The following is a 19,575-nucleotide window of genomic DNA, read 5'->3' as shown; positions in this document are numbered from 1 at the left end:
ACACACACACACACACACACACACACACACACACACACACACACACACGGACTACATCTCTGCTAGTACATCAGTGACACAGTGGCCTCAGATGCAGCCTTCTCCCTCACTGACAGCAGGGGACAGGAGAATTAGGAGGGCATGGTTCTGGGAGGCAGAGTGATGTCACACTGTACCCAAGGACCTCAGCCATCATCCTGGGTACCAGCTGTGAGTGCCCTGCCCTTGGGGGAGCCCTGATCAAGTTCCTCCACAGATGGGGACCCCGAGGCCCAGAGAGGGGAAAGGACCTACCCCAGGTTATACAGTGAGTTAGAGGCACTGTGGGCTCCAGAGCTCAAGTCTGTGGCCCCTCTCCCCACCTGCACCATCCCTACCCGTAGCAACTGGGCTTGCTTCCCACATTAGCATGTCCCTGAGCTGGCCCTTCCGTTTGTGTCCCCACATCCCTCCTTCATCCTTCATGTCTGCCAGCCCCTCCAGTAGAAGCCTGGGGTGTGTGCATGATGCCCAGGGAATGTCAGCTGACTCTGTTAGTCTGTGATCGTCCTCATGTCCTTCTCTGTCTCCAGTCCCTCCCACCATCCGGGGCTCGAATGAGACCGGTGAGGTGACTGTCCTGGAGGGCCACACAGCACAGCTGCTGTGTGAGGCCCGAGGAGTGCCAGCCCCTGACATCGCCTGGTACAAAGATGGGCGCCTGCTGGCTCCCAGCTCAGAAGTGGTTTTCAACAAGGGCGGCCGGCAGCTACAGCTGGGGAAGGCGCAGCACACCCACGCTGGCCTTTACACCTGCGAGGCCAGCAACGCTGCAGGGGTCGCCAAGAAATCTACCAGTCTGGAGGTTTATGGTGCGTGGCCAGGGGGTGGCAGCGTTGGGCAGCTGGTGTGGGCAGTGTGAGGTGACCTCTGACTGTCCCCAAGAGCCAATGGAAGGTGGCCACTTGAGTGACCAAAGACAATGTCCTTCTCCGTCTCCAGCACCTCCCACCATGTGGGGCTCTGATGAGACTTATGAGGTGACTATCCCAGAAGGCCACACATCCCTCAGTGGAGCCATTAAAGGGCAGGGTTCATTTCAGCTCTCCACCTTTTGTGCAGTTGAGGAAACTGAGGCTAGAGGCAGGGCCTAGGTGGGACTCAATGCAGAGTCTAGCTCCTCCTGTGTAGCTTGGGCTTAAAGCAAGGCCCAGGGCCTGCGGACACACGGTAGACCAAGCTGCTGAAAGCTCTTGGCCTCTTGTGTACCCATGGGATGAAGAGGCTTTCCCAGCTCATACCTCAGGGACACGTGGGCTCTGCCCCTTCCTGGGAGGGTCTGATGTCACATCTCTGAGTTGGCAACCCTGAAGAGTGGTCTCAGAAAAAAATGGGGCACACTCTTGAGAAAAGATGAGGCTAGGCCTGGGCTGGGCAGAGCAGAGTGCTGTGAGGTGTTGGGGCACAGCCTGAGGGTCGATGGGAACCACTTAACCCCTGGTGAACAAATGGTTTAGGTGCTGAAGGGTGGAGACAGTGAGTTGAGGGAAGAATGGGAGCCACTGAGGCACCTGACACCAGGGACCCCATGAGGCTCTGACACCCTCTGAAGTGGACTGAAAACTGCTGTCCATTACCTTCTCCAAGAGCCTCAGGGACCTAATAAGGTTGGAAGCACCTCGAGTCCAGCTCAGCACAGGGTCCTCTGCTGCTGATTCTATCAGCTCTGCGACCCGGGGCCTGAGGGACACGCTCCCCCTGCCACCACCACCTCAGGCTGCAGTGAGCCATAAGCACACTTCAGATGTCAGGACTCTCCAAAATCAGGCTCAGCTCTGCCTTAACCATCAGCTCTCTCACTCTGTGAAAGAATTCCAGACCAGTCCACAGTCATGGAGACCCATCGCTTTGTTCAGGAAACAGGCTAGTGTTCTCCTGGTGACAAGCTTTCTGAGCGGTAGTGACCACAGAAGAGATACAAACAGGGGCTAGAAATGAGGCTTTTCCAGCAGGAGTCCGAGAGGGGCTTGCTGGAGGAGAGAGACCGTGTCTGAGCGAGGTCTAGCTAACGGAATAAGGCTGGGAAGCATAGCCGCAACTGTTGGTCCCTGAGACAGCCCTGCCTCTTTCTTAGTTCCACCCAGCATCGAGGGCGCCGACGGAGGCCCGTACCTGGTGCAGGCTGTTGCTGGGAGACCCGTGGCACTGGAGTGTGTGGCCAGGGGCCATCCACCCCCTACCCTCTCCTGGCAGCATGAAGGGCTGCCAGTGGTGGACAGCAACGGGACGTGGCTGGAGGCAGGAGGCACCCTGCAGCTGGAGAACCCGGGAGAGGCGTCAGGCGGCCTCTACAGCTGCGTGGCCAGCAGCCCCGCTGGAGAGGCCATACTCCAGTATTCGGTGGAGGTGCAGGGTGAGCTGTGGGCGGCTCTCCTCCCATGCCTGCTCCATGATTGGCCCCAGAGGGGGTTGTGTGGCAGGGAAGCCATGTGTTCCCTTTTCCTGTATCTCATAGATGAACAGTGAGAGCTGGGCTGGAAGCACATGGTGGGAGAGGCAAGGTTGAGTTCCGGGGCTCTGATCCTCGTTCCTGCCCATGGTCCTGGACCAGCTCATCCAGGAAGAAGGATGTTCTGCATCCACAGAATGAGCATTTCCCAGGGCCTGTCTGAGACCCAAGGCTGACACTCCTTTCTGACCTTCTCAGACATGACTCTATGTGGCTCCTGTGACATAAGACAGAGCAAACGACAAGGCAGACAGGACTCCAGGCCCTGAGTCTTTCTGAGGACACACATGATAGATGGTCTCTGGGGCGGGAGGCCATAGAGGCTTCTCTTCTGGCCTTTAGTGGCCCTGGAAGGCCTCCTGGAGGAACATTTGAAGAGAGACTAGAAGGCTGTGGTGAGACTGGGGCTGAAGGCTGGGATGAATTCCAGTCAATCGCATTTCCTGCCCACAGTGCCCCCACAGCTGCTGGTAGCTGAAGGCATGGGCCAGGTGACTGCCGTCGCAGGACAGTCTCTGGATCTTCCCTGCCAGGCAACAGGCTCCCCAGTGCCCACCATCCAGTACGTATAGAAACGGGCAGTGAGGGGCCAGGCAGAATGTGGGTTGTGGTGAAGGGAGGGTGAGCCATTCCTGTGCCTGGGAAAGTGAACATGATCATTAAGCCATGGAAGAGAGGCTTCAGGGGGACCTGACACCCTCTCCACCCACCTCAGGTGGCTGCAGAATGGCCGCCCAGCGGAGGAGCTGGCTGGAGTGCAGCTGGCCTCCCAAGGGACCATGCTGCACATCAGCCACGTGGAGCTGAGCCACGCAGGCCTCTTTGCCTGCCAGGCCACCAACGAGGCAGGCACAGCTGGGGCCGAAGTGGAGGTCTCTGTGCATGGTGAGCGGGTATCTGGGGCACTGGGAAACCTGAAATGGAGGGGCTGATGGACAGCACGGCAGGCCTGTGAACCACACAGGATCTGTCTGCTCTGGGTGGCTTCTAGCATGGACTTTCAAAGACATGTGGGTGGGAGAGGCTGTCAACCATCCTGTCTGGCTGCCTGGAGATTTCTCCACTCCCTCTCATCCTGATGAACACATCTAACACCATTCAAACCTTTAATTAATAAGCATCCATCGTCTTACCTCTGAGTCTGCCTAGTTCCTCCTTGTTTTTCAGGTCTTCCCTTTCTTGCGAGAAAGTTCCTTGCTTCCACCATGTTTCATCCCCACTGTTCTGTCTCTCATGTCTACTTCCTACCACCCCACTTTCTCTGGAGTGGCTGTGCAACTGTCCTCTCCTCTACGCCCACTCTGTGAGCTCCGAAAGGGTAGTATGGTGATCTCCTTCATTTTATCTAGTGCCTACAGTTGTTCTGGTCCTAGAACAGACACCTAACGCTCTTATGAACTCATATGGATAGATAGATGAGTGAATGGTTAATGGGATGAATGGATAGGCAGTTAGGTGGGTAGCAAGATGGGTGGATAGTTTAGTTGGTGAATGCATGGGCTAGATGGATGAGGAGGTGGGTATGTGGGTGAGTAGGTAGGTGGATGAATGGACAGGTAGATGAATGTATGAGTAAATAGATGGATGTGTAAATGGATAGAAAGATCAATGGATGTGTGGATGGATGGATATATGTGTGGATGCATGAATGGATGGGTGGATGAATGGATAAGTGAATGGATGGATGGATGGATGAGTAAGTGAATGGATGGATGAGTAGATATTTAGGTGGATGCATGGATGTGCAGATAGATGAATGAGTGAGTAGATAGATGGATGGATGGATGGATGGATCAACTGATCTATCAATTGATCGATGCGTGAATGGATGCATGAATGGGTGGATGGATGGATGGATGGATATTGGGGTAGATGCATGGATGTAGGGTGGATGCATGGATGTGTGGATAGATGAATGAGTGAGTGGATAGATGGATGGATGATCAGTCAGTTGATCAATGCGTGAATGGATGCACGAATGGGTGGATGGATGAATGGATGAGTGGATGGATGGGTGGATGGGTGGATAAATGGATGGATAAGGGAATGAATGGATGATGGGTGGGTAGATGGGTGGATATGTATATTGGGAGAACTTTCAAAGGGAAAGCACTCTTCTGTTGGCTCTCTGTCTCAAGCTCCTTTCCTTATCCAAATGTTTGAGGATCAGGGGTACTAGAAACCATTTTTTGGCCAGGCCTTCCAAGCCACACTTTCACTTTTAGCCATTTGGGGAATTACTGGGTACCCACCACAGGCTCTCTTCATCTCTCCTGCCCAGAGCTCCCATCAGTGCGCATCATCGGTGGTGAGAACCTCACAGCCCCTTTCCTGCAGCCTGTAACCCTCCAGTGTGTAGGTACTGGGGTGCCTACCCCAAGCCTTCGCTGGTGGAAAGATGGCGTGGCCGTGGCAACCTCAGGGGGCAGCCTTCAGGTACAGTTAGGGACCCAGGACTGGTTCTGGAGGTCCTGGAAACCCTGAGCACAGTCTTTGCAGACAGGTGGAACAACGGAGCCCTCTCAGCATGTACACACTGAATAGGCCCAGGGGTACTATGCCTGGGAAGTGGAGGGGTCCCTTAGCCTGGTCCAGCCCATAGAAGCTTAGCTACCAGGGGGAAAAGACAGAGACATTATCATGGAGAAGAGAGAAGCCTAGGAATGTGGGTGCTGAGCCTCCAGCTCACTTACAATGCTCACACCTGTTTGTGGTGGCCATTCCCATGCTCTGCCCCCTCACCACCTGTGGCCTGATCCTGGACTCTGTGGCTTCCCCTCATCCCCAGACCCTTCTCCCCCAGATCGAGAAGGCAGACCTGAGAGATGAAGGTATCTACACCTGTGCGGCCACCAGCCTGGCAGGGGAGAGCAAGAAGAACATAACACTAAAGGTTCTGGGTGAGGAATGCAGCTCGGTGGGGTCCAAAGCCTGGGGTGACTGGTGGCACTGGACGTTCTGGATCACAGCTCTGTGCTTAACTTTGCAAAGGGTGGACAATACTGAGACAAAGCAGTAGCTGGCAGACCCTTGCGATGGTTGTCAGTGGTCATCTTGCCCATGTAATGGTTCCCTTGCTGGCTAGATTTATGTTTGGGGGTTCATATGTGTCCCTGGCATCATGGACAAGCCATGCCTGCTTACTCCAGGTCTGCCTGGGATTCCAACTCTCATTGTGCCAGCTTTGGCTCCTCCCTGGGGCTGGGGTGGGACCTGGGAGCCCTGGATGACCTCAGTGAAGATCTCACAGCCCCTGCTCTGATTTGGGGCTTTTCTAAGGGCAAGCTCCCTAGTTCAAGGATGTGAGCCTTCTCACCAAAACCCTTTAGGAGGAGTGGGGAAAGATGGAAGAGTGGCTGGGAGTGTAGCTGCCCAGAGCCCACACCCACCAAGAGGACTCTCTCCTTGTAACCCCCCAGTTCCCCCTAACATTGAGCCAGGCCCAGTCAACAAGGCCGTTCTGGAGAATGCCTCCGTGACCTTGGAGTGTCTGGCTTCAGGTGTGCCCCCTCCAGGTAAGTCCCCCTTGCCCTTGGCCAAAAGTCCCTTCTAGGCAGTCCCAATTCCCCGGGTAAAGAGGCTGCAAGTGCCCAGAGCTTTGTATGCAGATCAGGAACAAACCTGTAAGAGTTCTGTTTAAAGGTTCTAGCACCCTGGGTTGGTCCAGCCTGGCACTGATGTATAGGATCCCTGAATTTGGGTTTCTTCTCCAGACCAGCTGAAGGAAAAGGACCAGGCACTTGGGTGAACTATAGAGTGCCCACATCCAGGGTAGGGTGGGATTATCCATGTTCCAGGAGAAAAGCCCATTTCCTGTCCTCTCATGAGCCAAGACATTTCAAGTGGGTGAGCCCAGGAAGTACTTACCTCCTGTAGAGCCCCTGGGGAGGTATGATGAGCCCTGGATGGAGGTTAAAAAAAAAAAAAAAAAAAAAAAAGCCCAAGGCACAATGCTCCATCCTTGCCTCCATCCTTGCTGTTGTCCAGGGCGATTGCCTTCCTTTATGCGTTCCTGTGTAAGGGTGGCTGTGGGGAAAGAGGGTTGGCTGGCTTTGCCTGCCTGGCCCTGGCTGACTAGCCCCCATCCTGGGGCTTCGTCTTAGCCCCTGGTCTTGTCTCCTGTGATGCTGCTCTGTTCTCTCCTCTCTCCCCTTCCTAAGAACACCATTGGAAGAAGTGTGTGCTTGCTCTGCAAGCTTCTCTGAATGCCCTTACAGCCAACTGTCAATGGCTGATAGGATGCTTGCAAATCTTCTCTCCCAGATGTCTCCTGGTTCAAGGGCCACCAGCCTATCTCTACCCAGAGAGGGATGATAGTATCAGCTGACGGAAGAGTTCTTCACATTGAGCGAGCCCAGCTTTCTGATGCAGGGAGCTACCACTGTGTGGCGACCAACGTGGCAGGCAGTGCGGGGCTGCAGTATGGCTTACGGGTCAATGGTGAGTGGCCAGAACTATAGGGCCTTTCCCAAAATGCTTGTTTTCTTTCCATTTGTCTAGCCTTCTGTTTCTTGTACACTTGTTTTTCAGTTTATCTGCCCATTCATTCATCTGTCCATTCCCCATCTATATATCCATCCATCTGCCCACCTACTAGTCACACACCTATCTTTCCATGCACCCATCACCCACCTAGGTATCCATCCATTCACCCATATGTCTACCCACCTACCATCTACTTCTCCATCTATTCATCTATTTACTATCTTCCCACCCCCATCCACTCACCTATGTATCCATCCATCTATCTACTTACCAATCCTTCCATCCATTTCCTCCTACATCCACCCATCTACCCACTGAACCACCATTCACACATTTATCCAAACATTCATGCATCCATTCATCCATCTATCTACCCATTCACCATCCAGCTAGCCAGCCTTGCATTTACCCTTGTTAAACAACTGACTGCCTATCCATTGACCCATCCATCCATGTATTCCAAACTTCTGCTCATCCATTTGCCCAGCCATCTAATCTCCCATCTATGTATATGGATAACTGCACATCAGTCATTGATCCAACATCCATTCATCCAATCCTGTGCCCATTCACCTCATCATTGATCTAGTCCCCCATCTAAGCTACAGATATAGATGTAGGAAACATGAGAAACTGAATGAAGACTGGGTGTTGGAGAACTTTCCCTAAGGCCATATGATCAAAGGTTAATCCATCCCACATAGGGCCCCAATGTCAGACCAAAGGAATGATTCCACCCAAGTTCACTTGGGGAACCAATGAGTCTATTGGGCTTACTTATAGGAACACGGGTTTCTTATAGGAGTATAGATGATCCCTAAACAAGAACATAGACAAAAAAGCCTTATCTCAGCATCTCAAAGGCTGCATGGCTAGCGTCCCCCCTTCATCAATCTCCCATCTCCTAATCTGCCTCTAGCACCCTCTTACACCCCCCAGAGACCATGCGCAGCTGCAGGGGAGGAAGCAGCCTCCCCACCTTCTCCTTCAATGAGGGAACCCCAGCAAGCCCAGTCTTGTACGGTTCTCAAACAGGAAGTCATAGCTGCTCTGGTGAGGATGGTACTAGCCATGGAATGCCGGGGGCTAACATTTCCCAACACGGGGCATGCCTGTTACATACAAACTAAGAGGGTCCTGGATGCTGTTGGTAGCCATCTGGAGCTCAACTGCTTGGGTCTCAGGGGCCAAGAGAGAGTAACTCTTATCCCTAAATCCTCCTGGCTAGAGCAAGATCTTTTGGCTATAGTTTTCCCAGGATGACAGTGTCATATCTGAGACTCAAGTCAGGAGGACACTCAACTCTTGCTTCCCATACTGTCCCCAAGATAAATCACTTCTGCTGACCCAAAACCTGAGTTCAAGTGTGGCGTCTGCCACACTCTAGCTGATTAGCCTCGGTGAGGTGACCTCCCCTCAGTCAGCCTCATTTCTCATTAGTAGAAGCCCCTGGTGGGTTCACACAGTGTCTGGGTTGGGATGTCACAACTACGCTTTTGTTTGTGATCTGTGCTCCTGGGGGCACGCCAGCCCATGTCACATGGGACTCAACTCTGTCCCCTGCTTCCCTGCCACCCTCTTCGCAGTGCCACCCCGAATCACCCTGCCACCCAGCCTGCCGGGCCCTGTACTCCTTGGCACACCCTTCCGCCTGACCTGTAACGCCACTGGCACCCCCAACCCTACACTGATATGGCTGAAGGATGGAAACCCTGTATCCCCTGAAGGGACCCCTGGCCTCAAGGTCAGTAGCTTTGGGTGGCGTCTGAGGAACCTCCTGCTGTCTCCCGTATAGACTGGTAGCAGAGGTCAGGCCCTGGGAACCTAGGGTAAGGGAGAGGCAGAGTTCCTACCCGCTGCAACATGGTATATGCCACCAATGTCAGCCCAATATGTAGCCTAGAGTGTTTGTAGCCACGTTGAAATGAGGAAAAAGGAGCTACCAATGATGGTGCATGCCCAAACCCCCAGCACTCGGGAGGCTGAGGCAGGAGGATCACCATGATCGCCCAGGCCAGTGTAGGCTGCACAGTGGGACCTGCTTCAACCCTCCCTCAAAAAGAAGTAATAGAAAATGTTGGGTTGTAGCAACTGGTAGATCCCTTGCCCAGCATGCATGAAGCCCCCAGCGCTGCATGGATTAGGCACGCCAGCACATCTGGAGTCACAGCCTCAGGAGGTGCAGGCAGGAGGTTATTCTTGGCTATATGTCAAGTTCAAGATCAGCATCATCTACACGTGACCTTCTCTCAAAAACAAAACAAAAACAAGCAAACCAATCAATTTTTCTCTTGCTTCTGGGACAGAGTCTCACCATGTAACCCCGGCTGTCCTGGAACTCATTATGTCACATGTACACCAGGCTGGATTGAACTCACAGAGATCTGCCTGTCTCTGCCCCAAGTGCTGGGATTAAAGGCGTGCCATACCACTCATGGCAAAAGCAAACCAATTTTAATGTTATCACGTCCATTGCCAGGAAAGGTTACTTTTGTCTTGTGACAGATACAAAAAGTCACTCATAAGACATTCTGTTTTATGTATGTGGCTCGAATCAATTTGATAGCCCCTTGAGGTCTCCTGGCTCCACACAGCAAGCGGCCATGGTAGTGGGCAGAATGACACTAAGGTGACTCTTCTAGAAATACATAAAACTGCCACCAGTCAGCAGGGGTCCTGAGGTCAGGGTGCAGCTTGGGGGACCTCCAAGTGTCTGGAGCAGGATTCAGGTAGGTATGGCCCAGGGCCAGCTTGTGAAGGCAGGTAGCATCCCTGTAGTCGGAGCTGTGTTAACTGTGGACTTGCCTCTGGGGGCACAGATCTTCCCCGGAGGCCAAGTCCTCACCGTGGCCAGTGCCCGTGCTCCCGACGCAGGCAGCTACTCCTGTGTGGCAGTGAGTGCTGTGGGTGAGGACCGCCGGGACATTGTCCTGCAAGTTCACAGTGAGTCTCCAGCCTGGGACGGGGCTGAGGAGCTGGGGGGAAAGCAGCCACTCCAAGAAGCTGGGCTGGGCGGCCATGTGCCTGGGGTCAGCAGGGGTGCAGATGGGAAAAAAATGGGAGTCACCAACTGACCTTGTGGTCTCGATTAGATGCTAGAAACCTGTCCTGGGGCATGAGTGTCCCCGTGGGTGGGCAGGTGGCAGGCAAGTGGCCGTGCACGGCCAGGAGCTCTGTGGTTAGGGCAAATGGGAAGAAGCAGGCACAGGAAGTACGAACAGTCAGGAGGGAAGCTCAGCATTCTCTGGCTCCCTAACTGAGGGGGCTGGGGCTCAGAGGCAAAGGCACTTGTCAGCAAGCCTGTAAAGCAGGGCTGAGGTGGCGGGGGTGTAGGCTGGATATGACTCTCTTCCTGGGGGGGAGGGGGTTTTGCCCATGGATGCAGGAATTGGCCAGGCCAACTCAGTTATGGCTTATCCTGGTGTCCCATCACCTACCTAAGGGGTCCCTTCCCTTTCTGCACTCACAGTGCCCCCCAGCATCCTCGGAGAAGAGCTGAACATGTCTGTCGTGGTCAATGAGTCGGTGGCACTGGAGTGCCAGAGTCACGCTGTGCCGCCCCCTGTGCTGAGATGGCGGAAGGACGGGAGACCCCTGGAGCCTCACCCTGGCATCCGCCTCTCTGCAGACCAGGCCTTACTGGAGGTGTGCAGCTGGCTGCCCAGAGGAGCTGCCTGAGCAGGGCAGGGCAGGACTTATGGGTGTCCCAGGTCCCTGTAAGCGTTGTTCAACCCAATGTGGCCAGTGATCACCCACCGGAACACAGAGCTCTCAGGATCTCCCTCAGGACCCCGGCTTATGCTTGATGCCCCTCCTCCCCTACCTCTCGCTGCCTTGTGATACGAGCATCCCATCTCCCAGCATCTCCCTTTGGTTTCCTCTCCTTTCCTCCATTCTCCAAAGCCACAGTGAAGCCTCATTGCCCCCCCAGGTCAGGGTCTGACCCCGAGATGGCAGATTCTTTACCCATCATGCTTCACTGTCCACCTTCTCTTCTGATTGGTTCTGTTGGAGGATCTGAGGGATGGGGTGAGAAGGGCTGGTGTATGACTGGCTCACTGTGTGCCTCCTAGCACATACTCTGGTCTGTGTGTACCATGTGGGGAGCCAGAAGGGTGCTGTGGAGAGGCTCTGGCCTCTAGGAACCTCTCGGTGCCCTGGGCATGGAGGTGCTGTCATAGTTTCATGTTCTAGGCAGGGAGATCAGGGCTCAGTGAGGTCATATGGCGTGACGAGGGTGACACCACCTCTGCTTGACTCACTGACCAGCTGTGTTTGCTCCCGGCCAGGTGGACCGAGTGGAAGTGTGGGATGCAGGCCGCTACACCTGTGAGGCTGTTAACCAGGCGGGCCGCTCTGAGAAGCACTTCAACCTGAACGTCTGGGGTGAGGGTCTCCCGGTCCCCTACCCTGGGGCTAGCTTTCAGATGCCAGGGAGAAGAGATTCCTATCTGGGCCCCAGGATACAACCCTCCTCCCACCCAGCCCCCCTGCCAACTCCTGTCTGCTCTGAACCAGTCCCTCCAGCATTCCCCTCAAAGGAGCCCTACACTCTGACCGTGCGTGAGGGGCAGACCGCCAGACTGTCGTGCGACTGCCAGGGAATTCCCTTCCCCAAAATCTCATGGAGGAAAGATGGTAGGATGGCTACCCAAACCCAGTACCCCCTTCTCCAGCATCCCTCCCCCAGCACCCTGTCACCCAGCACCCCTCACCCAGCACCCCTCCCCCAGCACCCCTCACCCAGCACCCCTCACCCAGCACTCCAGTGAGTGCTGTGAGTTTCCAGGCCAGCTGCAGAGTGCTGCTTTCCCCAACTCCCTGCTTTGTCCCCATCTGCAGGCCTCTTTAGTCCATGACAGCAGGCTGATCTTCAGGCCCCAAATCCCTGTCATTTCTGCCAGGATGTCTTTCCCCACGCCCTGACCGGGCAGGGCCTCCTGCACGGCTATCTGCCCCTCCTTCAGTCTGTGAGCCACACAGGCACTGTTTTGGCCACTGCCTCATTCAAAATCCCTCCAGCCCAGTGCAAAAATACTGTGAGAGTTTCTCTTAACCCGGTCTGGAAAGCACATTGGACAGGGTTTTTTGTTTTTGTTTTGTTTTTGGTCTGGGACCTGGGAAGACAGCAAAACAGACCAAGCTCTACCCTCACCTGGGCGGTCAGGTGACAAACAGAAACTGAGGAAGTTACTCTGGGCCTCATGGAGGTTACAAAGGGAAAATGCATGTGTGGCCAGGATTTGGAATTTTAAGTTATGGGGCTGGGATGTTTGACCTTGGGGTGACGGATGACACAGTATAAAGCAAAGAGAGGCATTCCAGGCAGAGGCCATGGTAGGTGCAAAGGACCTGGGGCAGGAGCAAGCCAAACATGTTTTGGGGACTGCAGTAGAGTCAGTAGAGATGCAGCAGAGTCAGCCAGAAGGTCATAGTGGGAAATGGCCCAGACAGTGATGGGGGCTGGACTGGGGGTCATTGTGAATGGCTTAGCTTTACCTCCAGTGGAATGGGGCAGGTCATGCTAAGAAGCCCAAAGTTGGGAGAATGGCAGCTGAGACAGGACTTGGGGAAGGCTTCCTGGAAGAGATGTCATATATGGGGGGGCACTGGGGGTGAAGAGAGTGGGAGGACCACTGTTCCTTGGGAAAGGACCTCAGGTCCCTGGACCAGGACCGTTTTCTCACTGCCCCAGGTCAGCCCCTGCCTGGGGAGGGGGATGGCCTGGAACAGGTGCTGGCAGTCGGGAGGCTGCTGTACCTGGGACAGGCCCAGTCGGCCCAGGAGGGGACGTACACCTGTGAATGCAGCAACGCAGCTGGGAGCAGCAGCCAGGAGCAGCAGCTGGAGGTTCTGGGTGAGCCCCGTCAGAGCTGGGGAGAGTGTGCGTGGTGAGTGGGCAGATCTGAGGCCTAGACCACACAACGGTGGGAACAGCAAGGCTGGGCACTTGCCTGTCCTTCCAGGCCAGTCTCAGGAGAAAGTGTGCCCTGAGATGGTTGGAAATGAGCGTGCACAAAGCTCCTATAGAGCCCACGCACAGTGACATGAGTCCTGCTGGAGAGATGGCTTGGAGGCTAAAGTGCTTGCCACGCAAGCATGAGGACCAGAGTTTGAATCCCCAGAGCCCATGTAAATGACAGGTGGGCATGATAGTCCACTTGGGTCCTAGCCTTGGAAGGCAGGAACAGGGGGTGCCCAGAGAATGCTGGCTGATGAGACTAGCTATATCAGTGGGCTCTGGGGTTGATTGAGAGGCCTTGCTTTAGTGAATAAGGTGGAAAAACAACTGAGGGTGATTCCATATGCAGACCTCAGGCACACACATGTGCAGGCACAACACACACATGCAGAGAGAGAGAGAGAGAGAGAGAGAGAGAGAGAGAGAGAGGATGAAAGGAAATATCCTGGCCTTGTAAAAACCATGCTAGCAGGACTGAGGGCTCTGCTGAGTTGCTAGAGTGCTTGCCCAGTGTGTAATCCTCACACTTGGGAAGGAAGCAGGAAGATCAGGAGTTCAAGGTCATCCTCAGTCACACAGTGTGTTCTGTGTGATACAACAGAAGTGCTAGGAAATGAATCCCAGAGAGGTACTGGGCACTGTAGGCCCTATTTGAAAGGCTAAGCAGAAGGAATACAACTTTGAGGTCAGCGTGGGCAACTTAGAGAAACTCCCGTTTGTGAGACTGAAACTACGCAGTCAAGGAATGGCTGGGTCCAGTCCCCAAGGAGCGGCCCACTCAGATCCCCGGTGTGTCTGAGAGGTCACTGAGAAATGCAGCTGTCACTCTGCCACGGAGATGGAAAGGCTCAGAGAAGTGAGCAGGCAAGGACACACATCTTGTAGTGAAAGGAGGAACTCAGGCTTAAGTGGCTGTGTCATCCAGGACCCTAGCACCAGTCACACCTGAGATCGGATAGCCCTGCCTACTGTCACTGAGGCTTCCTCTCTACCTCAGTTCCACCTCAGATCACTGGCCTTCGGGAGCCCCTCATGACCATCTCCATGGTCCAGGATGGAAATACCACCCTGGACTGTAATGCCACAGGGAAGCCCCCGCCAGTGGTGATGTGGGAGAAGGATGGTCAGCCTGTCAGTGTGGAACCTGGCTTGTGGCTTCAGAATCAGAACCACAGCCTACACATGGAACAGGCGAGGGCCTCACATGCTGGCGTCTACAGCTGCGTGGCTGAGAATACAGCTGGGCGCGCCGAGAGGAGGTTCGCGCTGTCAGTGCTGGGTGAGAACCAGTGGCCTGTGGGGAGGATGGAGAGACTGAAGCCGGGCAATCCCAGGCACAGTCCTAAAGCAGCTCTTCAGCCTGGGCTCTGATGAAGGCTGCCACTGGGGGATCATGGTCAGCAGGGGCCTCAGTAGGGCTGTTCTCCAAACACCCATCTCCTTCCTTCCCTCCTGTGCTGGCTTTTCCCAACCCTGTCACTGTCCATCCACAGTCTATGTGGTTGGTGTGATGATCGTGGGGGATTCTGGGTAGGAGAGCCAGGAGGACCACACACACTATAGAAGAATCAAAATGCCTTCCTGGGGAGGTGGCCTCGGGCTGTACCTGAAAGACTAAGAAGAAGTCAGGTGGCTTCAGGGATTATAGAGGGAGGGTTGCTGGAGCCCGTTATCACTCCTACAGGGTACCCAGATCTGTTTCAGGGGATGAGCATGGGGGAGGGCAGGAAGGCAGCTCTCATCAGGCCCCACTCCTCCCCTGGGGTTTCAAGCTTCCTGTGCCCTATCATTCCACTGGTGGAAGGTAGTAGATCTTTCCGGAAGGGCAGCATTGCCTCTTCATCCACAGCACAGGTTGGAGGGTAGATGTGGGCTCTCCTTTGTAGGCATTCCACCCTGCCCAGCTCCTGCCCCATAATGGCTACTAGACTAAGGGGTTTTGTGCATTTGGCTAGGGATAGCTCAGTTGGAAGAGTATGTTTAGCAGTCTACCATAACTAGAATTAAATAAAACAGGCATTGAGGCACACCCCTGTTACCCCAGCATTCAAGAGGTAGAGACAAGATGAGAAATTCAAGATCTTCCTTGGCTACATAGCAAGGTGAAGGCTAGCCTGGGCTATGTAAGATACTACCTAAGGAAGGAAGGAAGGAAGGAAGGAAGGAAGGAAGGAAGGAAGGAAGGAAGGAAGGAAGGAAGGGAGAAAGAGGGGGAGAGAGAGAGGAAGGAAGGAAAGAAGGAAGGAAGGAAGGAAGGAAGGAAGGAAGGAAGGAAGGAAAAGAAACCTCTCTGTATCTCTCTGAAAGGATGGGGAAACTGAGGCCTGAGATGCCTGCCTGGTCCCAAAACCCACTTGTGGCCAAAATTAATACCCCTGTGGATATCATATCTTTGATGGAAGCAGCTGAGACCCTCCCAGTTCATGGTCCCTCCAGTGGGGCCATGAGTCCTTAGGTGGACAGAGAGTGAAGTGGGAAAGAAGTCCAGCTCCTATCTACATTCTGAATGTGGTTCTCCCTGGGTCTAGTGCCTCCTCAATTCACTGAAGACTCAGACTCATTGACCAATGTCACTGCTGCCTTGCGTGGTCCTTTGACACTGCTCTGTGAAGCCACAGGGATTCCTCCCCCAACTGTCCAGTGGTTTCGAGAGGGACAGCCAATCAGCCCCAGAGAGGACACCTACCTCTTGGCAGGTAAGACACTAAGCCAAGTGTCTTTCGGGACCAGCCTTTCTGTTAGATGCCTGTGACCTCTGACCCTGAGCTGCCGAGCTCAGTGACCCAGCAGCTGCGGGATTGCAAACACGTGTCTCATTTGGTAGAAGTCGCCAGATGTATAGACAGGAGCACAGAGACTGGAGCATGGTGCTGCACAAGGGAGACTGGCAATCAACTAGTAATGTCTGCCGTGAGTGGAAGAAGAGTGGTGATGATGATAATGATGATGATATGTGTGTTATCTGTCCCAAGTCAGTCTTACAGTATCTGGTTTCTCTCTGAGGAACCAGCTCCACTGCAAAGGTCCCTGGAAGAGAAGCCCCCCCCCTTTTTTTTTCTAAGACTCTTGAGACAAAATGAGCATCTGAAATAGAAGAGGACTGTATAGCTGTCTGTCTCTCAGCCCTAGCCCAGAGCCACTGAGAGCCAGCATGTCAGCTCCTTCTTGCTGTAACAGGGTCCGAGAATTTTTCTATCTATTGCGCTCTATCCTTGTTTACTCTCACAGGTCTCAGATTCTTTACTCGAGGAACGGAACAGTGGGAGGCAGATACTTGCAGATCATGAGCTGGGTGAGGCTGCTGAGCCCACACCTTCCCTTCCCTCCCCAGGTGGCTGGATGCTCAAGATGACCCCAGCCCGGGAGCAGGACAGAGGCCTCTATTCGTGCCTGGCCAGCAATGAGGCCGGGGAGGCGCGGAGGGACTTCAGCGTGGAGGTCCTGGGTAGGATGCGTCTCCGTGTTCTCCTCCTGCTGGGGCACTTCTAGGGCAGACAGAGATTGGGAAGGGCCCCGATTTCCTTGCTTCAACGAAGCCCTTGCCCTGGGGGCTGGAGAGATGGCTCAGTCAATAAAGTGCACGTGGTGCAGGTGTGAGGACCTGTGTTTGACCCCAGGTCCCAGGTAAAAGAAAACATTCTGGGTGCAGCGGCACTCACTCGGAATCCTGGCACTTAGGGGGTGGAAATGGGAAGCTCCTTTGAGTTTGCCAAGCCTGGCCTGCTTGGCAAATCCTGGGCCAGAGACGCTGGGGAAGTGAATGCTTCCTGAGGAGTGAAACTTGAATGCACCACACATTCACACGACACACACACACCACCTCACCATACCTACGAGACACACACACACACACACACACACACACCCTCTGTTCTGAGGCTGCCTTCAAAATTTCCAGAAACAGTAAGAACTAACCCAAAGTAGGGGAAGCAAATATTCTCAGCACTGCACTGACTTCTCTGCTCAGTCTCCCCAGCAGCAACAATACATTAGATGGACATCTGGGTAGGAGTGGGCATGGGGGGATGGGGAAATGGAGGCACAGGAAACAGCTTCCTGCTCTGTGGATGGGTAGCCTGGGTGGGCCACCCAGTTGGCAACCGTTTGTCTCCCTGCTCCTCGTAGTTCCTCCCAGTATTGAAAATGAAGACTTGGAGGAAGTGATCAAGGTGCCCGAGGGACAGACTGCCCAGCTCGTGTGTAATGCCACAGGTGAGGGCTACCAGGCATGTCAAGCCTGAGTTAGCCAATCCCCAACCCTGAGGCGACCTACCAAGGTTCTTGTTTGCTCCGCTCCTTGCTGCCTACAGTCATGTGCCAGAACCTTCCAGGGGGCCTGTTTGTCTGGCTGCTTCCTGAATCCCCACTTCACTAGGACTTCCCTGCCCCAGCACTGATTACACAGGACCATAACAATTTGTGAGGTCTGAGATCCTTGAGTCCATGGCTCCTCCCATTGTCCAGAAGACCAGGCTCCCTCTGATGCTTCAGGGTTGAAGGGTGGGTGGATATTTGTGTGGATAAAGGGAAGGTTGTGAATGAATGGCTGGGGGTCTAGATAGGTAAGTGTTTGAATAGATAAAGATGATGGATGAATGGATGGATGAGTGGTTGGATAGATGAGTGGCTTGTATGTAGGTAGGATGATGGATGGATGGATGGATGGGTGGGTGGATGGGTGGATTGATGGATAGACAAATGGACAGACAGATTGATGGCTGGGTGGATGGATGGATGGATGATGGATGATAGATGGACAGACAGGTTGATGGGTGGGTAGGTGGGTGGATGGGAAGACAGACAGATGGATGGGTGGGTGGATAAATGAATGTGTAGGCGGATGAAGGGGTGAGTGGGTAAGTGGATGTGTAGGTGGATGGATGGATGGATGGATAGATGGATGAATGGATTGATAGGTGGATTAATAAGTGTGCCTTAAGTGGGAAGGAAGATTGATAGATAGATGGATAGAGAATCCATACATGAGTGAGCAGTAAGGTAGGAAGACAAAAAGAGGGAGAGAGGTGGATAGATGAAAGGAAGGGTAGATGGATAAATGAATCTTGCCTGTCTGTGCCAAGACATCTCTGCCCATTCCCCAGTAAGGCAGTCAGATTCCGGAAGAAAGGCCAGGCTGTTCCTGCTGGGCATCCTGAGTGGGGATGGAAACCCCACATCCATGTTGGCTGAAAGTCTCCTCTGACCCCTCAGCCCACCTGGTCAGAGCCTGCTGAGTGACCTCACTGTCTCCTCTTCATATAGGCCACCCACTGCCCAAGGTCACGTGGTTCAAGGATGGCCAGTCCCTGGCTGTTGAATACCCCTATGAGATGTCCCCAGATGGGGCCTTCCTGTGGATCCCCCAGGCCAATCTGTCCAATGCCGGCCACTACTCCTGCATAGCTACCAATTCCGTCGGGGAGAAGACCAAACACACACAGCTCAGCGTCCTGGGTGAGCGCTGGGCCTCCCCTGGCCAATCAGGTGCCGCAGGAGGGAGCCCCAAGCTGCCACAAGCAACTGCTGTCATTCCTTTTGTCACTTGAAGAGTGACAGCAAAAATAAGCAGAAGAGCAGCCAGGTGCCAGATCTCCATAGCATGCCACAGCTGGGGACCAGGCTTTCTGCCAGAGAGCCTTTCCTGTGACAGCTCATGCCCAAACTGTAACAGTGGCCTAGGAGCAGGAAAAGGAAGCTTAGGCTCCAGGAAGCAGTTAGGCCAAAAAGTCCACCCTTCTTCTCAGCAGAACCGAGAACGTTTTGGTTGAGTAAGTAGTAGGCCACATACTGAGTCAGTGTGGAGGGACACTGGTTATTCATCTTGTCCTGTAGTGTGGCTCCGTGGCAGAGGAGGGCTGGCTGCCCCGAGCTTCCATTTTCTACATTCATCACTCAATTCCAGTACCAAGGAGAAGCCTAGAGTCCTAGCTGTCCTGTCCTCAGGGTCCCCAGGCCCAGGGTTCAACTCTGTGAGCCAAGGCCTTCCTGCTTCCCCCATCACAGTGCTTCCCACCATTCTGGGAGAGCCTGAGAACAACGCCAACGAGGAAGTGACCGTGACCATCAACAATCCAATTTCCTTGATCTGCGAGGCACTGGCCTTTCCATCCCCCAATATCACCTGGATGAAAGATGGGGCACCCTTCGAGGCCTCTAAGAACATTCAGCTCCTCCCAGGTGATGTCCCTGGGGTGGGCTTTGAGGATACAGCTGAACTGTCCCTGAGCCAGGTCCATCTGAGCTATGTCTATGGTGAAGCCCTGTTTGGTGGTAACTCTGGCCATGGCTCCCCAAGCAGGAACCCACGGACTACAGATCCTGAACGCCCAGAAGGAAGACGCCGGCCAGTACACCTGCATAGTCACCAATGAGTTGGGGGAGGCCACAAAGAACTACCACGTGGAAGTCCTCAGTGAGCCCCCTGCCAAACCTGGGACAGTGGCTGGAGAGGCAGAAGAGGCCTGGTCACACTTAAGACCTAGGGAACCTTCCTGTGCCTGTTTTCCCTGAGTGTAGCAGGCAGCTTCGGGGAGGGGGTTTCTGTCATTCCCCAATCTTGCCTTGGTGATAGTGTTAAGACTCCCCCAACCCCCTCGTCCTGTCTTCCTCCTGCCACTTTTGGTATAGAGATGCAGCCTGT

General features: G+C 54.1%; 1 protein-coding gene across 1 annotated transcript in view; it reads left to right on the top strand.

The window, feature by feature from the left end:
- The window catches only part of Hmcn2 (hemicentin 2), a 142,866-nt gene that overhangs the window by 67,820 nt on the left and 55,471 nt on the right, over positions 1–19,575 (top strand). Inside the window, exons 30-51 of the mRNA XM_055599741.1 lie at positions 209–210; positions 573–851; positions 2,114–2,392; positions 2,942–3,050; positions 3,204–3,373; positions 4,770–4,924; positions 5,292–5,388; positions 5,908–6,003; positions 6,752–6,928; positions 8,560–8,717; positions 9,793–9,916; positions 10,443–10,618; positions 11,263–11,359; positions 11,492–11,611; positions 12,669–12,830; positions 13,933–14,214; positions 15,464–15,631; positions 16,267–16,380; positions 17,061–17,147; positions 18,198–18,389; positions 18,939–19,112; positions 19,234–19,347. Of these exons, the coding sequence (XP_055455716.1) occupies positions 209–210; positions 573–851; positions 2,114–2,392; positions 2,942–3,050; positions 3,204–3,373; positions 4,770–4,924; positions 5,292–5,388; positions 5,908–6,003; positions 6,752–6,928; positions 8,560–8,717; positions 9,793–9,916; positions 10,443–10,618; positions 11,263–11,359; positions 11,492–11,611; positions 12,669–12,830; positions 13,933–14,214; positions 15,464–15,631; positions 16,267–16,380; positions 17,061–17,147; positions 18,198–18,389; positions 18,939–19,112; positions 19,234–19,347 (3,332 nt within the window). The remainder of the gene's footprint in view (positions 1–208; positions 211–572; positions 852–2,113; positions 2,393–2,941; positions 3,051–3,203; positions 3,374–4,769; positions 4,925–5,291; positions 5,389–5,907; positions 6,004–6,751; positions 6,929–8,559; positions 8,718–9,792; positions 9,917–10,442; positions 10,619–11,262; positions 11,360–11,491; positions 11,612–12,668; positions 12,831–13,932; positions 14,215–15,463; positions 15,632–16,266; positions 16,381–17,060; positions 17,148–18,197; positions 18,390–18,938; positions 19,113–19,233; positions 19,348–19,575) is intronic.

The sequence above is a fragment of the Psammomys obesus genome, unplaced genomic scaffold (assembly GCF_907164565.1).
Source record: "Psammomys obesus unplaced genomic scaffold, mPsaObe1.curated_primary_1811, whole genome shotgun sequence".
NCBI classification, from domain to species: domain Eukaryota; kingdom Metazoa; phylum Chordata; class Mammalia; order Rodentia; family Muridae; genus Psammomys; species Psammomys obesus.
This window is presented reverse-complemented; position numbering and strand designations above follow the sequence as displayed.